General features: G+C 45.1%; 1 protein-coding gene across 1 annotated transcript in view; it reads right to left on the bottom strand.

The window, feature by feature from the left end:
• Positions 1-4,929: 4,929 nt before the first annotated feature.
• The window catches only part of ME2 (malic enzyme 2), a 51,850-nt gene continuing 30,775 nt past the window's right edge, over positions 4,930-26,004 (bottom strand). The window contains exons 7-16 of the mRNA XM_060690750.2: positions 24,634-24,737; positions 21,077-21,186; positions 20,400-20,497; positions 17,636-17,749; positions 17,401-17,515; positions 16,131-16,273; positions 14,122-14,224; positions 11,269-11,339; positions 10,655-10,753; positions 4,930-9,549 (exon numbers count right to left, since the gene is read on the bottom strand). Of these exons, the coding sequence (XP_060546733.2) occupies positions 9,391-9,549; positions 10,655-10,753; positions 11,269-11,339; positions 14,122-14,224; positions 16,131-16,273; positions 17,401-17,515; positions 17,636-17,749; positions 20,400-20,497; positions 21,077-21,186; positions 24,634-24,737 (1,116 nt within the window). The 3' untranslated portion in view covers positions 4,930-9,390. The remainder of the gene's footprint in view (positions 9,550-10,654; positions 10,754-11,268; positions 11,340-14,121; positions 14,225-16,130; positions 16,274-17,400; positions 17,516-17,635; positions 17,750-20,399; positions 20,498-21,076; positions 21,187-24,633; positions 24,738-26,004) is intronic.

Below are 26,004 nucleotides of genomic sequence, written 5' to 3'. Positions count from 1 at the left end.
GCAGGAAAAAAATGCTTTGAAAAGCCTCTGATGATCCCAGCTGAGCCGCGCGATCATCGGAGACTTTTTTTAAAACTTTTAAAAGCATTTTTTCATCGGAAGAGGTTATAGAAAAAATGCTTTTAAAAGTAAAAAAAAAAAAGCCTCTGATGATCGTGTGGCTCAGCTGGGCATGGGCATGGGGGGGGTGCGCAGGAATTTTTGCGACCGGTTCTCTGAACCACCCACCGCCATCGTTACCGGATCGGGCAATCCGGTCTGAACTGGGCGGGTTTCACCCGTTTTAAGCTATAGTAGCATTTCCCAACCTTGGCAATTTTGAGACCTGTGGACTTCAACACCCAGAATGCTTAGCAACGGCCATGCTGGCTGGGGCATTCTGGAAGTTGAAGTCCACACTTCTTGAAAGTGGGTCAGGTTGGGAAACACAGCTACTGCTACCATATCTGGGCTGCAACAATTGGAACTACGAGTAGATGGCAGCAGAAATACGGGTATAGTACTCCTCAACTTGCAACCATTCATTTCAAAGTTATAGTGCCGTGATGGCGAACCTATGGCACACGTGCCAGAAGTAGCACACAGAGCCATCTCTCCGGGCATGCGAACTATCGCCCGTTGCTTTTCTGGGTTTCGGAGCGCCAGCCGGCTGGTCTTCACGCGTGCAGGAGCAGCAGAAACTGGAACAGCAGCTGCCTGATCCGCATGTGCACGCCAGGAAGATGATTTTCCAGTTTCCAGCACGCGCATGCGCAACTGCCAGATGTCCTTCACACACACATGCATGCCAGAAATCAGAAGACAGGATGGCCGATGCGCATGCACACGCCACAAACTGAAAGATCATCTTCCCGGCACGCGCATGCGCACCCGGTGGCTGCTCTTCCGATTTCTGGTGCGCGCCCCCATTTCGGCACTCGGGGTCAAAAAGGTTCGCCAACACTATTATAATGGCACTGAAAAAAAGTGATTTCTGCCTGGCCCTCACATGACTGTCACACAGTCCCCATGGTCATGTGGTCAAAATTTGGATGCTTGGCAACTGCCGTGTATTAAGAGGGTTGCAGCATCCCGGGGGTCATGGGATCACTATTTGAGACCTTCCCAGACGGTTTCCAACAAGCAAAGTCAATGGGGGAAGCTAAATTTAATTAATGGCTGCACAATTCATTTAATACCCGCAGTGATTAACGTAACAACTGTGACAAAAAGATCCTAAAATTGGGTGAGACACATTTAACAATCGCCTGGCTTAGCAATGGAAATTCTGGCCCCAATTCTGGCCCTAAATTTAGGACTATCTGTACAGGAAAGGCCCTTTGCCACCTTTTCATGGTCATTAGGAATTTTGCAGCCACTGAGAACACTGGGCATGTACAGATAGTTCTCGACTTACGGCCACAATTGATTCCCAAATTTCTGCTAAGTGAGACACTTGTTAAGTGAGTTTGCCTCCATTTTATGAGCTTCCTTGCCTCAGTTGTTAAGTGAATGACTGCAATTGTTAAGTGAGTAACTTGGTTGTTAAGTGAATCAGGCTTCCCCATTCACTTTGCTTATCAGAAGGTCAGGAAAAGTGATTACATGACCCCCCCGGGATGCTGCAACCGTCATAAATGTGAGTCAATTGCCAAGAGTGAATTTTGATCAGCATAAGGATACTGCAATGGCTGTGAGGATTGTGAGAGGGATTTTAACCTGCCATCCATCAGTGAGATGTCTGAGGCAGCTCAGGAGTTCATGGCTTCCATGATGGCTGTGGACCTGACCCAGTTAGTTCATGGCCCTACTCACACGGGGGGAAACATGCTGGACCTGGTTTTTGTCTCTGGTCAGTGGATGAGTGATCTTGAGATAGGGGATATAACGATTGAGCCCTTGTCATGGTCGGATCACTCCCTCCTTCGCTTTGACCTTTGAACCACCATACCCCGCCGCAGGGAGGCGGAACCGATGAGATGGTTCCGCCCCAGGTGCCTGATGGAACCTGATAGGTTCCAGACGGAGCTTGGGCCATTCCCTGAGGCTCTGGCTCACGCCTCGACTGAAGACCTAGTGGCCGCCTGGAATAGGGCGGCTGCTGGAGCTTTGGATCGGGTCATGCCTTTGCGGCCTCTGACCCGGCGCCGGTCTCACCTGGCTCCTTGGTTTACCAAGGAGCTGAGGGAGATGAAGGGCTGGAAGACGCCTGGAGAGCAGTTGGAGGGAAAGCCTTTCTGAAGCCGACCAAACACTGGTAAGGTCTCATATTAAGACTTACTTAGTGGCGATAAAAGCGGCAAAATGTAATTATTTTGCCACTCTTATTGTGTCGTCAGATAATCGCCATTTGCGATTATGCCAGTTGCATCCCTTTCTGGATCGGGACTCCTTTGCACGGTCACTCATGCCCTCGTCACTTCCCGCCTGGACTACTGTAATGCTCTCTACATGGGGCTCCCCTTGAGGAGCACCCGGAGGCTCCAGCTGGTTCAGAGTGCGGCCGCGCGGGTGGTTATGGGAGCGACATGGTGTTCCCATGTGACACCTCTCCTGTGCAAGCTGCACTGGCTCCGGGTGGTCTTCTGGGTGCACTTCAAGGTTTTGGTTACCACCTTTAGAGCGCTCCATGGCTTAGGACCAGGGTACTTACGGGACCACCTTCTGCCACCAATAGCCTCTCACCGGCCAGTACGTGCACATAGAGAGGGGCTCCTCAGGGTGCCGTCGGCCAAACAGTGTCTACTGGCGGCCCCCAGGGGGAGAGCCTCCTCTGTGGGGGCACCTGCTATCTGGAATGAGCTCCCCCCGGAGATACGGAGGACCCCGGATTTACACACATTCCGCCGTGCCCTCAAGACCTATTTATTTCAACAGGCTGGCCTGGCCTAACCTCCCTTTTAACTGTAACTTTTAAAGTTGGTTTTAAAACATTAGGGGTGTTTTAAATTCTTTTGGGCCAAATTATTTAATGGGTTTTTATATTGTCTTTTAAATTTTGTAGTTTGTGTGTTTTATCTTTCTGGCTGTTCACTGCCCTGGGTCCTTCAGGAGTAGGGCGATATATAAATCTAATAAAATGAAAATGAAATGAAATGAGGAAAACAGTCATAAGTCACTTCTTTCAGTGCCGTTTTAACTTTGAACAGTCACTAAATGAACTGTTATAAGTTGAGGACTATCTGCATATCTTTCCTGCCATATCCACTTAGGCTTCACTATCCTTTACTTTGTGCTGATCCAGGATGTGGCGATATCAGAAGCTGAACAGCTATCTAGAAATTCTACTAATGCAACTTCTTCCTAACTTTGGATTCTTCCAGAGCAGGGATGAAATGTTACTGGTTCGCACCGGTTCAGGTGAACCGGTAATAAAAAATGCTACCAGTTCGTCTGAACTGGTATTTCCAACAATCAGCTGTGCTGTGCAATTTATATTGGCTAGAAAGCAGGAAATCCTTCTTTCTAGTGAATCTGAATCGCACAGCACAGCTGTTTCCCCCCTCGCTGTTCTACTTACCTTGTTAAGCCTTTTTCTGCGCTGCATGGTAGCGCATGCGGTGCACATGTGCGCAAAGCATGAATGCGTACTATGCATGTGTGTGCACAGCATGCATTTGGCATGCACTGCATATGCACACAAAGCACGTGTTTGGTGTGCACTGTGCATGCGCGCAGTGTGTGTTTAGCGCGCACCGCACACAGCGAACTGGTGGCAAACCTCCGAGGATTTCACCACTGTTACAGAGCTGTTGGGAACTACATAACCCACCAACTCCGGCAGGAGTGTTTGCTGTAGTTGAAAAGAGGCTTGTGTGCAACTCAGCAAAAAACAACAACAACTGCACACATAACTGTAGGCAAAAAGGAAAAGCTTTTACTATGAAAATAGACAAAACCACAGCTCGTCTCTTGGTACAATTACAACATTATCAAAACATTTGCAGCTTAGAAACAAAGTGTGTGTAATTTCCAAGGCTTCCTTTGCAATAAACAATATTCTGGGGGCGGGATGGGGAATTTAAGATCCTGAGAGTTGGGAGAAATACCCCCCACCAAGGCATAATTTGCTTTAAATTCCCTTCCGAGAGGATTTAGACCAGCCTCCTGCATCCAGCAATCCTGCGTGAAGTCACATTCTCAAAATTACAGTCATCCGGTTGCAGCAGATAAAGAAGGAAAATGTTTTATGTGATAGAATAATCAATGGAATCTACACGTTACTTAATCAGCATTAACCAGGATGTCATTATTCCCTGTTCACGTTTTCAAGACTATAAGCAAGAGATCTGAAGCATTTGTCTTTATTCACCTATAACAGTGATTCTCAACCGTAGCCACTTGAAGGTATGTGGACTTCAACTCCCAGAATTCCCCAGCCAGCAGGGCTGGCTGGGGAATTCTGGGAGTTGAAGTCCATACAGGAACTTCTGGGAGTTGAAGTCCATACAGGAACTTCCGAAACATGGCCTTATTGGTTTCCAGCTTGCGTGAACAAGTTCTTCACTGAACTAGATATAATGATGCTAAAGGAGATTTTAAACCAAGTTTACTAGTCGGCTAAGTTCCTCTCCAACTCCACCCAGCTTCTTGGATTCAAAATTCCAAATTGTGACATTTACCAAAAAAAAAAAAAATTATCCCTTCCTTCGGATTGGCGTTCATTTTCCATCATACTCAGAGGTCTCAAGGGGGATCCTTCAACACAGCTGTTGAAAGTTAAAAGCAGCTCGCAGCATCAGTTGTCGTCATAAAAAAAAAATCAAAAGTGCTAAAAATAAAACCACGTTTGAGGCCCAAACAAAATAAAATCAACTGAATGGAATAGACAGGATGTCCATTTTTTTCAAATGAGAATACATTTGCAAGGGAACATGTTTTCAATTAAAAAACAACTTTTAAACAGCACAAAAGTTTTCCTAAAGTGTTTCCTAAGAAGAAGATAAAATGCAGAATTTGGCAGTTATTTATTCATCAAGTTCCCTCAAAGTGATATTATGTTATTTTCTAAATTACAGTACCTCTAAATTGGGGGTTGGAGAGAAAGATGGTATTTGTCCATAATTTTTTTTTTTATTTATCACATTTTTATACTGCCAATTTGGGTAGTTTACAATAAAAATGTATTATTACAAATTTGACTAAAAGAAGCTCATACAAGGTTAAGTGCCCCAAAAAGAATCTTGCGATTAAAAACTGAAAACTGTGATTAAAATGAAAAACTTCTAACATACATACACATGACATTTGTATGTCCTGAGCATTTAGCATTTGAAAACCCCTACTACTTAATAAATAATAATAATAATCTCCTATGGCATGTGGAACTGGAAGGAACATTTCGAAGCAGACTTCTCTTGCTGTAGGAATTCGTACGTCTTGAAACGTATCGGTCAACAAGAGATACGTCTGAACCTAATATTTAAAAATATTTAAATCATGTACTTTACTCAAATTCAGCCAACTACCTATGGTACATAATTTATACAAGCTGTCCTTCTCATCCTTGACTACTTTTTAAGACATATGGACTTCAACTCCCAGACTTCTGCATGGCTGGGGAATTCTGGGAATTGAAGTCCACATGACTTAGAAGTTGACAAGGCCGAGAAGCACCGTTTATAGACTGCTCACAGACTGTATGTTTAAAACCAATTATACCAATTAAAAACTGCAGATAGCTATCTTTTGCTAAAGTTATTTTGAGTATTGAGGCATTCAGGGCCTTTCTTAAACTTCAACCTCCTTTAGATGATTTGGGCTTTGACTCTTAAAATCCCAGGACCAACATTGTTGATGGCGCAGTCCAACCCGACTGAGAACTTTGTAGATATAGTATATGGGATAAAATATTATTTTGCTTGAATTTATACTGAATTGTACAGTCTAGCAAATACTGCCAGTGCTTTCTAGTATAAATTCCCACTCACAAGTAGAAAGTCATTATGAATTCATCTAAATCAGGGGTCTCCAAGCTTGGCAACTTTAAGACTTGTGGACTTCAACTCCCAGAGTTCCTCAGCAAAGCAAAGCTGGCTGAGGAACTCTGGGAGTTGAAGTCCACAAGTCTTAAAGTTGCCAAGGTTGGAGACCCCTGATCTAAATCATATGTACTATCTTGAGGGACATCATGAGCCCATATAGTTTACTCAGGCACTGGTCAACTACACAACCCATGTTCATTTCTTGGACCATTAGGACATCTTTTCATGAGAGCGTGCAAGTATCTTCCACAAGTACATGAGTGTAAAACCATGAAAGCAGAAAGAGAACCTCTTGAAGAAAAGACCTCTTGAAGCGGAATTCAACATTCTTTCCCAATTATTTCTGAGACAAAGCCTTTGAAGGATGTTAAAAGCTGAGTAACAAAGTACCCCATATTATTTCTTACGTTTTCTTACATTACAAATAGACACCATCCCTTTGGGCAGGTACAACTGATGTAAGGCAACTTTTGAAGCGCCCTAGATAAAAACGGTACAGTTTCGCCGGTATTTCTACATTATACAGAAAAGGAAAACGAACAAACAAACATTGCTAATAGCCCAGGACACTTTTCTGAAAAAACAAGACAGGCGTGTAACATCACTCAGTCCTTTCCCGATTAACCAAACTGGGGGAAAAAAAACCAACAACCTGCGATTCAGGTGAACGTCTATTACAAAATATTTTCGTCGGGCCCAATAAAACAAGGTTATAATGTTTCTCAATAGTTATCACACAAGAGTTGAATTGTGCAGTCTCACCTAGTCTTCCTCAAGCTGCTGGCCTAGGTGTGCCGAAACTACAATTCCAAATTTGAATCCAGACGCAATCTTAGTCAGCCGGTCTGAGAATGTTCCAGGTGCCAAAATAATATGAAAATTCATCCTGCTCTCTGAAAACTGGACCCGTTCTTAAGATCGCAGGATGAATTTACTTTAAGAGGCACAAGGTATGACTTCCAATTATGGTGAAAAGATGGCAGGAATATGTCAAGCACCCACATGGAAATCCTTTTGCTCAACCGAAGTTTCTCTCAGACAGCAAAGAGACCATTTTGAGACCATCTCCCTTCATTATCATTTCAAGTCAAAATGCTGCATTTCTCTTAGGGACGTTCACATCGGGCTTGCATTCCCCGATGAATAAAACAAAATAAAAGTCAAACCATCCACTTTTTCATGTTGTATCCAAGTAGCAGGCTTCCCTAGCAGACAAGCGCAGTCTGTAGAATTTAATTGGGAGGAAATGGAGATGCTATCACTGTCGACATTTTTTTTAAAAAAATTATTGGACAGGCAAATTGAGGATTTGACCTTATCCAAGAGGGCAGCTCTTATATCGTTAACAGATTCCCAGAAACAGGGTAAGGCAACCGGACAAATAAATAAATAAACAAATGGTAAAAAGATCCCAGATCTGACATATATAATATGTGTGTCACAAACCAAGTTACCTGGAGATCTGTAGAGATTCCCAGTCATCCAGGTCATGGTTGTCCCAAAGGTGCTTTTTCAGGAGGCAACTGGACTTTCTTATTTTTTCGCTTCTCATCCAAATTGCAGACCACAGGAACCAGGAGCACCACTCAGGTGACCCTGAAGACAAAGGTAAACCTCCAAGTTCTTCAACGACCCTCTAAAAGGATGCAGATGACCAGCTGTCTGCAAGGAATATTAATTCCTTCCGTTCCCCACTATCCTGTCAGAGCTGAAGCGGCTTCTTGGATGACAAGTGAAAAAGACAAAACAAGAAAATCTAGTTGCCACCTAAAAAAAGCACCTTTGGGTTACCTGGAGATAAAAAGAAATCATTTTTTTATTGGAGTGCCATCTGCTTTTTTTTAGGGCAATGTTTCTCAATCTTGCCTGTTTTAAGGCATGCTGGCTGGGGAATTCTGGGATAGAAATTCGCACATCTTAAAATGATTAAGATTGAGAAACTTTAGTTTAGGGCCATGATAGCGAACCTATGGCATGCATGCCAAAGTGGCACGCAGAGCCATATGTCGCCTGGGCATTCGCGGTGTCGCCCGTTCCTCTTCTGGGTTTCTGGTGTGCGTACGCGAACAATGATCAGCTGGACTTTTTGTCTGCTGCAGTACTGGAAACTGGAAGAGCTGATCTTCCGTTTTCCTGCGTGAGCGCCAGCCAGCTGATCATCACGCACTCATGCGTGCCAAAACCCCGGAACACTACCTGGCTGGCCCGCGTACATGTGGCAGAAACTGGAAGTTCATTTTTGGCCGCGTGCATGTACCCTGGGCAGCTCCTCTTCCGGGTTGCAGTCCAGACGATCGCACACGCGCACATTCCCTTTTCGACACTCAGTGCCAAAAAAGGTTCAGCATCACTGGTTTCGGGCATAGGATGGGGTGCAACAAGGCACACATTCCATCCCCCCCTAATTATTAGATCCATGGGACAGAGACCTGGGAGGAAAGCAGCCATCATTAAGTTCAGGAGTGTTACGGTTTAAGCATGAACAACAACAATAACAAAACCTTGAAAAAGACAAAGAGAAAGGGGGGGAAAATAGCCCATCTATATAACAAATGCCAGGGAAATGATATGCAGCAAGTTCCACTATCAAAGCTGAATTATTCAAGTGCAGAATGTGAGCACATAGACAGACACACACAGATCCAGGAGATGGCAGCATTGCGTGCTGACCATGATTGATTTTTCCCAGACAGGAAGAAAATGTAGAGCTAAGGAAGACAGAATTGTATGTTCGAATCCAGCCTGTAAGGAAGCAGGACAGCCTCTCCTTTCGGTAAATCTGGCTTTGTGTGATTCATGCTACAAAATTCAGCACGTAAGGGCAGTTACAGGAACCACCAAGGCTGCAGAAAGGCAGAACCAGTATAAAAATGGGATGGGAGTAATTTGGTCATCCATTTATGCTCCCAGCAGAATGAAGACTTAGGGGTGGGTTTTTTTTGTAGACTATAAAGGGAGGACAGCATTTCTGGATGCTTCTCCTGTGAAAAAGGAGAAGGAAGGGAGGGAGGGAGACTAGGCCAAATCTCTTTTCCTTGACTTACTAACATTCTCTTCTCAATTAATCTGTTTGGTGTAAATCCATGCAGTTTACAGTCATACACGAGACAGTACAGAAAAACCTTAATCACACCGCAGACCAGTAACAAAAGTTAAAAAAAAAAAAAAATAGAATTAAGGGTTTTCCCTTATTTGTTCAATTAGCTTCCCCCGGGAGAAATAGAAAATATATTAAATTTCATTTCTGTTGCAGACAACCCAACCGTCCATAGGAATGCACCTCAGAAGAGAGGAAGTCCAATCTAGGGAGTAAATCCAGTGTCGGTGAGGCGCCCAGCTCTGTAGTTTAGCACAAAAAGAAAAGTTTTAGGTCTTCGGCGGTTCTACTTCATATGTTGTTCTGGACAGGGGGGTTTCCAACAGAATTTCAAGCACGCCTTGTGTCCGATGAGACTGGCCAGTCATACAAATCTGGTAGAAAGGATTCATACTCAGAAGTCCAGATTCTCGATCGTATGTGCTGAGTTTTGTCTGCTGGCTCTGGGTAATAGAAGGCCATGTGATTGGCATATAAATATTCCATGACCTAAGGAAGAAAAAGGAAAGTTTAAATTGCAGGTAGCCCTCGGCGTACGACCACAATGGAGCCCAACGTTTCTGTTGCTAAGCGAGACAATCAGTGAGCTTGGCCCCATTTTACGACCGTTCTTGCCACATTTGTTAAGTGAATCACTGCAGTCGTTAAGTGGGTAACACAGTTGTTAAATGAACCTGGCTTCCCCATTGACCTCCTGCTTGTCAGAAGGTTGCAAGAGGGGATCATGTGACCCTGGGACACGGCAATAGGTCATCAATACGAGTCAGTTGCCGAGCGGCCGGATTTTGATCGCGTGATCATGGGGATGCTGCCACGCACTGACAAAAGTGTGAAAAACAGTCCTAAGTCACTTTTTTTCAGTGCAAGGAAAGTGAATGGGGAAGCCAGATTCACTTAACAACCGTTTTGCTAACTTAATAACTGCGGTGATTCGGTTAACAACTGTGGCAAGAAAGGTCGTAAAATGGGGCAAATCGCTTAGCAATGGTCCTGCTCAGCAACAGAAATCTAGGGCTCCATTGTGGTCGCATGTTGAGGACTATCTGTATTTCTTGGTTTGTTTGTTTGTTTTCTGAAATGGGTCCTTACCAGGGGTGAAATGCTCCCGGTTCGGACCGGATCGCCCGATCCGGTAGCGATGGAGGCGGGTAGTTTGGAGAACCGGTAGCAAAAATCCCTGTCCCCCCCCCCCCCCGCATGCCCAGCTGAGCCGCGCGATCATCAGAGGCTTTTTTTCTTTTAAATGCCTCTGACAATCCAAGCTGACTTGCCTGATCGTCAAGCTGAGTTTGACGATCCAAGCTGACGATCCAAGACGATGCCTGATGATCCAAGCTGAGTTGCCTGATCGGCAGAGGCATTTAAAAGAAAAAAAAGCCTCTGACGATCAGGCAACTCAGCTGGGATCGTCAGAGCCTTTTGAAAGCATTTTTTTTTTGCAGCCTCTTCGCTGAAGAGGTTGTAGAAAAAATGGTTTTAAAAGTTTTTTTAAAAAATTGGCCACGCTCACCCAGTCACATTACCCACCACCACCACCAAGCCACGCCCAGAGAACTGGTAGTAACCAATTTTAGATTTCACCACTGGTCCTTACCCTTATAGCTATATTAATAGACACCTCTCTGATGTTGGAAAGCGTGGGATAGAGTCTTCCCTCTGCCAGCTCTTCCTCACTCAGCTGCTGGGACAATGTCTTTTAAGACAAAAAAAGGAAGGAGGAGAAAAATAAGGCATTTTATCCAAGAGTAGACCTCCCATCCTGGCCCTGTAGCAATAGCACCAGCAATAGCACTAGTGCTTTCCAGCCCTCTCTAAGCAGTTTACAGAGTCGGCTTATTGCCCCCAACAATCTGGGTCCTCATTTTACCCACCTCGGAAGGATGGAAGGCTGAGTCAACCTTTGAGCCTGGTGAGATTCAAACTGTCAAATTGCAGGCAGCCGGCAGGCAACAGAGGTAGCCTGCAGTACTGTACTCTAACCACTGCGCCACCACAGCTCTTAACTATACAGTTGGGGCACCCAGAATTAGAGAAGAAAGCCTTCCTTTGATCAGGCAGTGAAATCAAAGGTGCTTTTATTAAGTTGAAGAAGCAACTTAACTTTTTAATACAGAGCTTTTGTTTGAATTTGGTTTCTATTGGTGATTGATTCTGCCTGATGTACGATCCACCAAAAACACTGCCATTGAAACAACCTTTTTCATTTACCTTTGCAGCTTCCAAAAAAACATTGTCACTGATGTGCCGGACGCTACTCAGAACAACAGCAAGAGCCACACCTGCGACATACAGAGAAGGATTCTAAATGATAACAATCATTTTTTTTGGTTCATGCAAAGCAATGGGTGGTATTCAGCCGGTTCTATCCGGCTTGGGAGAACCGGTAGTGGCGGCTGCAGGAGGCTCCGCCTACCCGCCTGGATATCATCACATCCCGTTTTTGACGCTCTGTGCATGCACGAAAGGCTCTGTGCATGCGCGGAGGTGGCGCCTGCTCACATTTGCAAACCAGTAGCAAAGGTAATGTCAGGTTTCGATGTCATCTCAAATAAATTGCACTCCCAAACAATTAATCTTTGCTGAAATATTCCATTTATTGAGTACGACAGATCTGGCCCCGACTTCGTCATAGCCGATACTAACCCTCTGACCCCCAAACCCTTCCCTTTCCGTTCCCCAATTCTCATCTTCTCATTGGCCATCTTCCAAGTCAGTCTCCCCAGCTTCTGACCTCACCCCACAGGAATGTTCCCCCCTCCCATCCATCTCCTAGGGGATATTATCTACAGAGAAAATAAGTAGGTGAAAAGTCAAGGTTCGTCTTTTTATGGCAGCATCAGAATGCTGACAGGTAAGTAAATACCACCCCTGATGCAAAGCATACATGGAGTAAAAACTTTTAGAAAACTGGGGCACAGCAAACAACAGGAGGAACATAACAACGATACCTAAAACTAAAGAGTTGGGCACACTGGTGTCAGGCAGAGAAGAGCTACCCTGCAGAATCATACCCAAAAGTTGCTATAATCCAGCACTATCTACCACAGGAATCAGTCTAATCCCTTGGGAGCCCACAAAGAAGGTCCCAGCACTTGCCTCCTCTGGCTTGCCAGTAAGTGGAATTTGGAGGCCTACAGACTCTGATTCTGCAGTAATCTTACCCTCACTAGATCCTTCCACCAATTGATTCAATCTGAGAACCAAATCTAGAACTTCCAGATGATCAAAAGCAGCAGTGTGCCCTCCCAATTCAAGCTCCCCCCCCCTTTTTCATGTGTCGCAACATATAGAGAAATAGGTAAGTAGCACTTGTATTGCGTGAATGTGTCAATGCATTTGTTATTTGCCCTACATGACACCGTGCTGAATTTTATTCTGAATTGAATCATACACTGTCAGATCAGCTGATCCATTGCAGATTTATTAAAACAGAAAGCAATTCGTCCTAGTACCTGCTATATGAAACATACAAACGGAATGGGATAACATTTGCAAACTACAGGTAACTAAAATTTTTATGGTGAGATTAAGCATATTTTCTACAATAAGCACGAGAGCTTTTGAACTGCATTCTTTTAAAATCTCATTTTTTTAAAAAAAGATGCCTGCAGTGCAGTTATTGTGGAATAGAATTCAATGAAAGATACAGGGATCTTTCTACTGATACAGCCATTTCTACTGAAAAGAAAGGAAGGAAGGAAGGAAGGAAGGAAGGAAGGAAGGAAGGAAGGAAGGAAGGAAGGAAGGAAGGAAGGAAGGGGAAGGAGGAAAGGAAGGAAGGAAGGAAAAAAGGAAGGAGAAGGAGGGAAAAGGGAGGGAGGGAGGAAGGAGAAGGGAGAGAGAGGGGAAAGAAGGAGGGAGGGAAGGAAGGAGGGAGGGAGAGAAGGAAGGAGAAGTAGGGAGAAGGGAGGAGAGGGGAAGAAAGGAGGGAGTGAGGGAAGGAAGGAAGGAAGGAAAGAAAGGAAGGAGAAGGAGAGAGAAGGGAAGGAGGGAAGGAAGGAAGGAGAAGTAGGGAGAAGGGAGGAGAGGGGAAGAAAGGGAGGGAGGGAAGGAAGGAAAGAAAGGAAGGAGAAGGAGAGAGAAGGGAAGGAGGGAAGGAAGGAAGGAGAAGTAGGGAGAAGGGAGGAGAGGGGAAGAAAGGGAGGGAGGGAAGGAAGGAAAGAAAGGAAGGAGAAGGAGAGAGAAGGGAAGGGAAGGAGGGAAGGAAGGAGAAGTAGGGAGAAGGGAGGAGAGGGGAAGAAAGGAGGGAGGGAGGGAGGGAAGGAAAGGAAGGAGAAGGAGAGAGAAGGGGGGAAGGAAGGAAGGAAGGAGATGGAAGGGAGGGGGGAAGGAAGGAGAAGGGGGAGAAGGGAGGAGAGGGGAAGAAAGGGAGGGAGGGAAGGAAGGAAAGAAAGGAAGGAGAAGGAGAGAGAAGGGAAGGAGGGAAGGAAGGAGAAGTAGGGAGAAGGGAGGAGAGGGGAAGAAAGGAGGGAGGGAGGGAGGGAGGGAAGGAAGGAAGGAAAGAAAGGAAGGAGAAGGAGAGAGAAGGGGGAAGGAAAGAAGGAAGGAAATGGAAGGGAGGGGGGAAGGAAGGAGAAGGGGGAGAAGGGAGAGGGAGGGAGGGAGGGAGGGAGGGAGGGAGGGAAGGAAGGAAGGAAGGAAGGAAGGAAGGAAGGAAGGAAGGAAGGAAGGAAGGAAGGAAGGAAGGAAGGAAGGATGGATGGATTTCCTAGAGCTGAACTCCCTGAACATTTCAGGCAGGCATCGCTATGGAAAGATAACATTGTGCTGTGCAAAGAGAATCTAATGGTATGTGGGAATGACCTTGGGAGACAGGCACGGTAACAGTCAGATCTGAGGCAGCTTAGCTGCCAGAAGGAACGTGGGAATGGCAAGCATCTCAGAAGGGACCCTCCCTAGCGTCTTGATCCGTAAAGCTTTGCTTTGGGACTTGCAGGTTTCCATTCGTGTAACCTTAACATCAGGTAGAGCTCGTTCTTCTGGGGGTGCTTCATATCTGCACTACTTTTAAGCAACTTGAAAAAAACCCAAATCAACGAGGCAGGAACTCCCAGGCTTTACCTGGAAAAATATAGGCGTTGTTTCCCTGGCCTGGGATGAAGGACCGGCCGTCACTCAGCTTCACAGGCCCAAATGGACTGCCGCTTGCAAATAGGCAACGGCCCTGTCAAACAGAAAGAGGAGTCAAGGTACTTCTGGAAACATGTCTTTACGGCAGTGGTGAAATCCTCCCCCGTTTGCCACCGGTTCGCTGCCCACGCAGGCGTGGTGCGCGCCAAACACACGCTGCATACGCATGTACATGCACAGGATTTCCTGCTTTCTAGCAATTTGAAATCGCGTGGCACAGCTGATCGTTGGAAATATCGGTTCACACCAACCAGCAGCTTTTTTTTTACTACCAGTTCTCCTGAACCGGTGTGAACCGGTAGCATTTCACCCCTGCTTTAGGGCAGCGGTGAAATCTAAAATTTGTTACTACCAGTTCTGTGGGGGTGGCTTGGTGGGGGGGGGGGAATGTGACTGGGTGAGTGTGGCCAATTTTTTTTTTTTTTTACTTTTAAAACCATTTTTTCCGCAACCTCTTCGGTGAAGAGGTTGTAAAAATGCTTTCAAAAGGCTCTGATGAGCCCAGCTGAGTTGCCTGATCGTCAGAGGCTTTTTTTTTCTTTTAAATACCTCCGCCGATCAGGCAACTCAGTTTGGATCGTCAGAGGCATTTAAAAGAAAAAAAGCCTGTGCCGATCAGGCAGTTCAGCTGGAATCATCAGAAGCTTTTAAAGCATTTTTTCTACAACCTCCGAAGAGGTTGTAGAAGAAATGCTTTAAAAGCCATTCCAGCTGAGCCACGCGATCATCAGAGGCTTATTTTTTTTACTTTTAAAAGCATTTTTTCGGCCAGAGGTAGAAAAAATGCTTTTAAAAGTTAAAAAAAAGCCTCTGATGATATGGGGGGGGGGCAGGGATTTTTGCTACCAGTTCTCCGAACCACCCGCCTCCATCGCTACCGGATCAGGCGATCCGGTCCAAACTGGGAGCATTTCACCCCTGCTTTAGAGTCTTATGAAAGTCTAGCAGGGTCGAGGCATCCTGCAGCCACATGACCAGATTTACGATTTATTTTTGTCAGAAACAGGAGTTTACTTCTAGTTTCCAACAAAAAAAAAAATGTCCACTGCGGGCAACAAATTCACTTAACAATTGTAAAAAAAATCATATTACCATCTCTGGTGGACATGTCCTAAGGCAAAGAAATATTGGGCTAAAATTAGAAGTTGGACAGAAGAGATAATTGGCCACAATGTGGACTTGAAACAGAAATGTTTTTACTAGGGATGTTAAACAGAACCTACAGTAAAGAAACCCAATATTTGATTTTGCATATAATTACAGCTGCAAGAAAAGTCTACGCACAGTCCTGGAAAAACGAAAATGTACCAACAGAGGAAGAAATAATTAAGAAAATTCTGGCCTGTGCGGAGATGGACAAATTAACGAAAGAAATAAAAGAAGAAAAGGAAGATACAGAATACTATCAAGTATGGAATAAGTGGTATGATTGGCTCGAGATTAGGGAAAGTAAATGTGAAGAAATGATAGAGAGGAGAATGTCACAAATGTATAAAATATTGTAAATGAATAAAATTAGATATAAAGGGACGATAATGATAATAAAGGATGGGAAAAATGGGGAATGTATAAAGTAGAAAGTAAGAGGAATGAAACTGATATGGAAAAAGAAACACATATGTGTTTGTGTTCTGAATGTTGTGTTGTAAAATCAATAAAAAACTTTTTAAAAAAATCATAAAGTCAAGCGCGGTCACATGACCCGTTTAATAGGCCACACAACTTACAAACCATAAATCTGCACTCAATTGTAGTCGTAGGTCGAGGACTATCCATATCATGAGCTCTCCCCAGATCAGCTGACCTCAGTGCATCGTAACGGGAGAGAGCAGCTCCGTCACAGAGAGGACTTCCTTGAGGCAGCTCCAACAAGTGAGCCAAGCTGCGAAACCCAGGAGAAGAAACATCACGGCCTAAAATTGTTCAGAATTTTCGCTTACGTCTGTTAGTGTATATGCCTCCTCGGCTGTACATTCTGCTTTTACGGTAGGGTTACTCAGTGCAAAGATGATGGGTCTCTGATTGATGTCGGCCATCGCTTTGATGATATCATGAGAAAACAGCCGCCCAGCCCCGGCAACTCCTGAAAGTGGAAATAAGACCATGGCTCAAAGAAAACATTCCTAATATTTCCAGGCAGGAGCTGTCCTAACAGTGCTGCAAGCTATAAATCTCCGGGGGGGGGGGGGAGAGGGGGGGGAGGGGGGGAAAGAGAGAGAGCCTGAAGTGTTGAGAAATTTGGACAGAGTGTGGCCACTGCAAGAACACACATTTCCTGAATTGTGTGCAAGCTCCTACTTGTACTACAAGTGGAAAAAGAAAGAATAAAGTGGAAAGAAGTCCATTTTTCTGCAGTCAGCAAGGCTCTAGAGCAGTGATAGTTAAACTTTTTAGTGCCGAGTGCTCAAAGCAAGCAAGCAAGCATGCGCACGAATGCACAAAATGCAACCCCCAAAATGCAATGCAAGCGCCCCCCTGCATGTGCACTGGCCCTGCGCATGTGCGCACATTTTCGGTGCATGTGCCCCCTCCCCCCCGTTTTGGCTCCCAAGTTGGTTCTCCTGCATTTCTGCTGCCTGAGCCTTCCCTGATCTCCGCAGTTTCTCCCCCCAGTGCATGCTAACATTGTCCTGCATTTCTGCCATGGAGAGGCACCTGCGGAGGATGGGACATGCGGAGATCGGGGAAGGCATGGGCGGCAAAAATGCAGGAGAAAGCTTGCGCGCTTGGGGGGGGGAGAAACTGTGAAGATCGGGGAAGGCTCCGTGCATGCACGGTAGACCCGAAGACCAGCTGGCCGGCGGGAGGTGCGCGTGCATGCACAGTGAAGCTCAGCTGGGCGACGGCTGGTGTGTCCAGAGAGACGGCTTTGCGTGCCACCTGTGACACACGTACCATAGGTTCGCCATCACAGCTCTAAAGTCTAGACCAGCGTTTTTCAAACTTGGGAAGATTACGATGGGTGGACTTCACTTCCCAGAATTCCCCAGCCAGGACTTCAATTGGACTTGTGTGGACTTCAACTCCCAGAATTCCCTAGTCAGCCATATCGGCTGGGGGATTCTGGAAGTTGAAGTCCAGATATCTTAAACTTGCCAAGTTTGAAAAACACCACTTTAGACATTTGGAAATTCCAACCTCAGAAATGTAGAAGTAGAAGCAGCAAAACTTTCAGATGAGTAAAACTTAGGAATTGCCTGAAACTCTCACCAATAATGGCAGAAGGCTGAAGAATCCTCACGGCGTCCAAGAAAGTTTTTGGTATGTTCCCTGGAGCTGGATGAGTAAAGGGCTCCTGGTTGACATCAATCTTTTCCGCTCGGCCCTAGAAGACGACAAAATAAAGAACAACTGCTTGGGAAACCTAAACCAAGATAGGCAACCAATGCCTATGTTGCAACATCCCACATTGTGTTGGGTCTTTCCAAACTCACAGGCACCGTACCTTTATCAATAAGCCGTCTTTATCAAACATCCAAATTTTCTTGTAAGCGTCTTCTGTAGAAAGACCATTTTCCACCATAGCCATGACGATGAGATTTGCAATACCAAGGGCAGCCTGATGGGGGAGACAAAGAGTAGGAAAAAAATATAGTTTGGCAGAGCTGTGTTGGCATCCATAAAGGAATTTGGAAATCAGTTTCCAAAGGACGCTGAAACAACCATTAAAGAAAACAAAAACAACATTTGGCATATCTCTCTAATGGTTTTTAGATGCTGACTGAATGGCTATTCAGTCTTGGTGGCACAGCAGACTAAAATGCTGTTAAGTAGCACTTAGCTGCCAGCTGCCTGAAATTACTGCGAGTTCAAATCTCACCAGGCTCAAGGTTGACTCAGCCTTCCATCCTTCCGAGGTAGGTAAAATGAGGACCTGGATTGTGGGGGCAATAAGCTGACTTTGTATAAAAAAGAACACCGCTTGAGGGGGCGAAAGCCCTACTAAGCAGGTATATACAAAAGTAGGAAGGCTATTGCTTAACGCATTGTAAGCCGCCCCGAGTCTCCGGAGAAGGGCGGCATATAAATCGAACCAATAAATAAATAAATAAATATTCCACTTTTCCACCAAAGAGAAAAAAGCATTTGAGGATACAATTTTTTAAAGAGACTTGCCATACAGAATTTTTTTAAAAAATAACTAAAATAATAGCAATGAGAGCCAGCTTGGTCTAATGCTTAAGGCACCAGGCTAGTAAGTTGGAAACTGTGAGTTCTACTCTCACCTTAGGCAGGAAAGCCAGCTGGGTGAGTTTGGACCAGTCGCTCTCTCTCAGCGCAACCCACCTCAATGGATTGTTGTGAGGAAAATAGGAGGAGGAAGATGTGTTACGTATGTCTATGGAGATTCTCAGTCATCCAGGTCATGGTTGTCCCAATGGTGCTTTTATCAAGAGGCAAATGGACTTTCTGGTTTTTCTTTGGAGACATTAATCCAAGAAGCTTCTTGGGTGAGAAGTGAAACGTCTTCAAAGAAAAAAAAAGAAAGTCCAGTTGCCTCGTGAAAAAAGCACATTTGGGATGTGTTGGGTATGTTCGCCGCCTTGAGTTGTTTGTAAAAGTAATAAAGCCAGGATACAAATAAAAAAATAAAAATAAAAGTACAGGCAGCCCTTGACTTACAACTGTAACGAAATCTAAAATGACAATCATACATCACAGTCATTAAGCAGGACTTTTTTGTAGCAGTGGTGAATGAACACTGCAGTTTTTTTAAAGACCAGTGCGGTCATTAAACAAACTCATTACACCAACCTGGGATTTTTGCCAAAATCTGAGGTAAACCCTGATGTCCAGCCCCCCCAAAAAAACTCTGGAAACCGTGGGTATGTGACTGCAGGACACAGCAAAATGGTTGTAAATGCACACCAGTTGCTAAACACCAAAAATACAGTCATGTGATTATGGGGGATGGGGGCAGCCATCCGAACTTTGAACAGTTATTACGCGACCGGTCATTGAGCAAGGACTACCTCTACTGTTAAAAAAGATGGGATATAATAATATGGCGATAAGTTATTTAAAAGGCAAGAATGAAAAACGGTGCATCTTTGAAATGCTTTTTGGAAAGCAACTGGCTAAATGCTAAATACTAAGGCTAATGCCACATTTTTCACGTCGGGGGGTGGGGGAATATTAATTCAACACCCTGCTGAATTCAACAATGTAATTGGGGGCAGGGAGCTGGCACCCACAAAAAGGGGTTTAACCTGTGGCTCTAGGTTGCCCAATGCCCAACCCTGCGATGCCATCTAAGGCAGTATTTTTTGAACTTAGCATCATTCATTCATTCATTCATTCATTATTATTTATTTAATTAATTAATTAATTTTTATACCACCCTTCTCCCGAAGGACTCAGGGCGGTGAACAGTTAAACTAACATACATATAAAATGTGTATATATGATGATTAAGCCAATTTGGTTCATCGGTTAAGAATCTTCAGCATAAAGATTTAGAACAATTAGAAGAGATTTATGCCAGCCCGGCTTGGTGAAATAGAAAGGTCTTAAGTGCACAAAAAAGGTTTTAAGATGTGTGGACTTCAACTCCCAGAATTCCCCAGCCAGCATGCTTTAAATGCTCTTCAAGGCAGGGGTGAAATGCTCCCGGTTTGGACCGGATCGCCCGATCTGGTAGCAATGGTGGCGGGTGGTTCGGAGAACCGGTAGCAAAAATCCCTGCATCCTCCCATCCCCAGCTGAGCCACGCGATCATCAGAGGCTGTTTTGTTTTTATTTTAAAAGCATTTTTTCTACAACCACTTTGGCTGAAAAAATGCTTTTAAAAGTAAAAAAAAAAAAAAGCCTCTGATGATCGCGCAGCTCAGCTGGGATTGTCAGAGGCTTTTAAAGGCATTTTTTTCCGAGCTGAGTTGCCTGATCGTCAGAAGCTTTCAAAAGCATTTTTTTCTGCAACCTCTTCGGCCGAAAAGAAAAAATGCTTTTAAAAGAAAAAAAAAAAGTTGGCCATGCCCACCCAGTCACATTACATGCCCACAGAACCGGTAGTAATAAATTTTACATTTCACCACTGCTTCAAGGGTAAGCCTTGCACAGAGGGCATTGTTGCAATCTAGCCCTAACCTACCTTCAGTATAGAATGCTCTGATTGGCTCAACGACTGTTCCTATTTGACAACTAAATGCAAACCACGAGGGCCCAAATTTATTGCAGCAGTCTTAATTACAAACAAGCGCACAACTCACTTCTCCTGCTCCAAGGAAGAGGATCCGGTGCTCGGTGAGGGGTTTTGCAATGACTTTCTGGGCTGCCAATAATCCAGCCAAAGCAACTGCCGCGGTCCCTAAAGGAAGGACACACAATTTTTCAGGGGCAAAAAGGATCCAGGTAGAAGCAAAAAAAAAACAAACCTCAAAACAGAGCCCAAAGTGGGGAATATCTTTTTTTTTTAATTTAAAACAAACTTTATTAAATTATCAAACAATTATAAAAACAATTAAAACAATAATAAGATATTCATATACATAGATCATATCATATATTTGACATTTCATTTCTATTCTTTTACATATCTATATATATTCTTCTCTACACATTATATATTTCTTAACCTAGTCCCATATTCATTTTCCTGACGATGAAGTCGTTGTTGGTATTTATATGAAGTAAGCATGGAAATACCCTCTCAGTTCTCAATTTAAAATTCACCATTAAAGAAAGGTAAAATTTAGTACTCATTAAGATTATCTATATGGTTTACTACGTATATCCTTATCCACTTTCTTTTCGCTTAATCCAATCGTACCACTTGTCCCATACCTTAAAATACTTTGAGCTTTCCTTATCCTTTCCTTATCCTTTAATTTCAGTTAATTTCAAACACATGGGGAATATCCTAATAGCACTGGGGCTGATCACTCACCCTGTATGTCATCATTGAAAGTGCAATATTTTTCTCGGTATTTCCTCAAAAAGCGGAAGGCATTATGGTTGCCGAAGTCTTCGAACTGAATGAGGGTGTTTTGGCCATACCTGGAAGGCACAGGTAGAAATATAAAATGAACAGCAAAGCATTCTAGTCATCCATGAAAAGATCCTGCACACCTCTCTAATTTAACTGCCCTAAGCCAGAATGACATCAAATCCCGGTACAGGTAGTCCTCGATTTACGACCACAATTGAGCCCCAAATTTCTGTTCTTAAGTGAAGTGTTTGCTAAGTGAGTTTTGCCCCATCTTACTACCTTTCTTGCCACAGTTATTAAGTGAATCATCACCGTGGATAAGTTAGGAACATGGTTGCGAAGTGAACCTGTCCTCCCCATTGATTTTGCTCGTCAAAAGGCTGCAAAAGGGGATCACCTAATCTTGGGACACAGTAACGGTCATAAGTATGAACCAGTTGCCAAGCATCTGAACACAGGGATGCTACAAAAGTTGTACGTTTGAAAAATGGTCGTAAGTCACTTTTTTCAGTGCCACTGTAACTTTGAATAGTCACTAAATGAATTGTGGTCAGATGAGGACTACCTGTATTTGTATGCAGGTAGTCCTCAATTTACAACCATTCGTCTAGTGACCATTCGAAGTTCCAATGGCACTGAAAAAAGTGACTTGTGACCAGGGGTGAAATGTAAAATTTGTTACTACCGGTTCTGTGGGCGTGGCTTGGTGGGAGGGGTAATGTAACTGGATGGGTGTGGCCAATTTTTTTTTTAAACTTTTCAAAGCATTTTTTCTAATCCTTTGAAAAGCCTCTGGCGATCAGGCAACTCAGCTGGGATCATCAGAGACTTTTCAAAGCATTTTTTTTTACCATCTCTTCGGCCAAGAGGTTGCAGAAAAAAATGCTTTGAAAAGCCTCTGATGATCCCAGCTGAGCCACGCGATCATCAGAGGCTTTTTTTTTTTTACCTTTAAAAGCATTTTTTCGTTGGAAGAGGTTGTAGAAAAAATGCTTTTAAATTTTTTTTTAAAAAAGGCTCTGATGATCATGAGGCTCAGCTGGGCGTGGTGTTGGGGGTGGGGGGGCGCAGGGATTTTTGCTACCAGTTCTCCGAACCACCTGCCGACATCGCTACCGGATCAGGTGATCCGGTCCAAACCGGGAGCATTTTACCCCTGCTTGTGACCATGCTTCATATTTTACGATGATTGTAGCATCCCTACAGTCACCCAATTGAAATTCAAATATTTGGCAACCGGCATGTCTTTACGAGGGTTGCGGTGTCCTGGGGGTCACGTGGTAATCTTTTTGTGACCTTTTGTGACAATGGGGAAGCCGGATTCACTTAAGAGAGCTGTGTTACTAACCTAACAAGTACAGTGATTCACGTAGCAACAGTGGCAAGAAAGGTCGTAAAACAGGGCGAAACTCACTTGACAACTGCTAAGGGGCAGAAGCAACAAGAAATGTTGGGCTCAGTTCTGGTCGTAAGTCGTGGACTACCTATACCAGTGATGGCTAACCTTTTTGCCATCATGTGCCAAAAGCTGGGGGAGTGCAGGATAGTTGCGCGCGCACATGCCCACACCCATAATTCTATGTGCCCTGCCCCCCCCGCGCATGCAAGTGCGACCCCCCCATGCTCCCCCCGCTTTTGGCATGTGATAGCATGGTGGGCACGGTAGGCCTGTTTTTTGCCCTGCCCAGGCTCCAGACACTTTCTAGGAGCCTGGGGAGGGCGAAAACAGCCTTCCCCACCCCACCGGAGGCCGTCTTGAGGCCGGAAACAGCCCATTTGCCGACTTCCGGTGGGCCCAGAAGGCCCAAAAATCAGCTGGCCAGCGTGCGCATGCACACTGGAGCTGAGCTAGGGCAACGCTCGGGTGCCCACCAATATGGCTCCGCGTGCCACCTGTGGCACGCGTGCCATAGGTTCGCCATCACGGACCTATACTATATATGCTGATGTATAACCAAGGACACATAATGGGAAAAGCCAGCTCTCTGGAAAAGACTCCAGAACTGGGAAAGGTGGAAGGAAGGAGAAGATGACAACCAGCAGCAAAGTGCACAAATACACCATATCTTTATTTCTAACCCTAACCCTAACCCTCTTACCGTAACCCTTACTCTAACCCTAATCCTTACTCTAACCCTAACCCTAACCCTTACTCTAACCTAACCCTTACTCTAACTCTAACCCAGGGGTGAAATGCTACCGGTTTGCTCCGGTTCAGGCAAACTGGTAGTGGTGGCGGCGGCGTGTGGCTTGGTGAATTAGTAGTGGCGGCAGCACGAGGCTCCGCCCACCCACCTGGATGTCGTTAACCAGGAAGAAACCTGTTTTTGACCCTCTGCGCATGCGCAGAAGGCTTTGGGTCCAAAATCAGATGTGACGATGGCTTGCACTTCTGAACCGGTAGGGAAGGTAAGTAGATTTCACCCCTGCTCTAACCTTAACCCCTACTCTAACCGCAACCTCAATCCCAACCCTAACCCTAACTCTAACCCTAATCCTTACTCTAACTCTAACCCTTTCCCTAACCCTAACCGTAACTCTTACTCTAACCCTAACTCTTACCCTAATCCTAACCCTAACCCTTACCCTAACCCCGTGATGGCGAACCTATGGCACGAGTGCCACAGGTGGCACACGGAGCCATATTGGTGGGCACATGAGCTTAGCTCCGGCGCCGGCCAGCTGATTTTCGGGCCTTCTGGGCCCACTGGAAGTTGGCAAACAGGCCGTTTCCGGCCTCCGGAGGGCCTCTGGGGGTGTGTGGGGAAGGCTGTTTTCACCCTCCCCAGGCTCCTAGAAAGGCTCTGGAGCCTGGGGAGGGCAAAAAAATGGGTCTACTGGGCCCACCGGGCCATCACGTGCCAAAAGCATGGGAAGCGTGGGGGGGGGGTCGTGCACACATTCATGGGGATGGGGCACATAGAATTATGGGTGTGGGCACACGTGCATGTGACCCCCCCCCATGCTTCCCACACTTTTGGCACACGATGGCAAAAAGGTTAGCCATCACTGCCCTAACCCATTCACTTAAATGAATGGGGTTTTTTTTGCCAGAAATCAGCAGAAAAACATAATGAATTGCAGTCATATGACTGCAGAATTTTTCCCATTTCAGAAAGGCAGCATGTCTTATGGCTCATTTTTAGGGAATTCCACTGATAAAATTCAACCGCGTGTTTAAAAAAAAAAGAAACACCCTTTAGCCCACAAAAGGGGAGTTTGTGCCCATATTCATCTGTTGGGATGAATGCCAGCCGTGAATCTCATCTTTGCTAAACAGAGCCTCTTTGGACCCATCGAAGTCTTCTTGGACAGACAGGAAAGGCTGTCTGTTGAACATGCACAAATTCTTTCCCTGCTTACAGGGGAATAAATCTCAGGATTTATACCAGTGACGGGTTGCTGCCAGTTCGGCAGGAGGCTCCGCCCACCCGCTCGGACATCATCAAATACCATCTGCGTATGCGCAAGCAAACCGATAGCAAAGGTAAGTGAAACCCACCCCTGATTTATACCTGCCTACAATGGCTTCCATGAATTCATCGATGAGTTCGTCATAAACCTGCGAGCGGTCTCGTTTCTGATACAATCCCATATAAAACGGATCTTCCAAAAGTGTCTGGGAAAATAGAAAAAAACAAACAAAACCAAAGCAAAGTCACCGATCCGATCTCTGACACTGAATTATATTCTGCCACTCCTAGGAAACATGGATATTTGCAGGACATACCGAAAAGCCTTTCCTTGCACAGAAAGTCCTTGACTTATGAGCACAATGGAGACTGGAATTGTGGTTCCTAAGCGAGACAGTCATGAAGCAAGTCATCGCCTGGTCAGACCCGGTTTTACGTTATTTTTACTGGGGTTGTTAAAAGAATCATTGAGGTTGTTAAGCGAGTCATGTGGCCATTAAGTAAATCATGCAGTCGTTAAGCAAATCTGATTCCCTGTTTTGGCCCGACTCCCAAAAACAACAAACCCTCTATACTTAAATAAATGTTCCCTTTATTAGGAGAGCCAGCAGCCCCGGCAAAAAGTCTCTCTCTCGCACACAGCACAAGTCTATCTAGCAGGAAGATGAATAGTTGTCTGCCACACCTATTCATCTCCCCCCCCCCGCCTTTTATCCCCAGAGCTAGGGTACAGCTTCACTAGCAGTGGTGGCTCTTCCTTCCCAAGGACCGGCCCATAGATTTCCACTGCTCTCCTCTCCTCAGCCCTCTGCACATCCACACATCAGGCACTGGACCCAGCTGTTCCTCCTCTTCCTCATCAGCCACCTCCAGACCTGGGGGTTGTTGACTCTCCATCTGAGGGCTGATGGACGGCCCAGGCTCCGCCTCTCTTTCTCTCTCTCTGCCAGCTCCATTCCCTCTTCCCCCTCAGAGCTCTCAGGTTTCCTTGATGCTGACCCTGATTCCCATGTCACTTCCTCATCTGATTTGGCTGCTGGAGGAGCCGGTGGCCAAGAGGCCACAACACTCCCAATTGATTTTGCTTCTTGGAAACTTGTTGGGAAAGTCACAATTGTGATCTTGTGATGTTGCAAGCACTTGAATTGTGATCATGTGACCAAGTGAATGATACAACATGGTAACTTCAAGGATGGGTCGTAAATCACTTTTTTCGAGGCCATCATACCTTTGAACGTCAAGGATTACTTGTAGTGGAACTTTAAAAACTTAGTAAATCTATCAAAAATACAGGTAGTCCTCGACTTACGACCACCATTGAGCCCAACATTTCTGTTGTTAAGTGAGTTTAACATTTGTTAGGTGAGTTTTGCCCCATTTTACGACCTTTCTGGCCACAGATGTGAAGTGAATCACTGCAATTGATACGAGTCAGTAACATGGCTGTTAAGTGAATCCGGCTTCCCCACTGAC

This window comes from Pantherophis guttatus, chromosome 2 (assembly GCF_059756535.1).
Source record: "Pantherophis guttatus breed Tessera chromosome 2, ASM5975653v1, whole genome shotgun sequence".
Classification (NCBI taxonomy): Eukaryota; Metazoa; Chordata; class Lepidosauria; order Squamata; family Colubridae; genus Pantherophis; species Pantherophis guttatus.
This window is presented reverse-complemented; position numbering and strand designations above follow the sequence as displayed.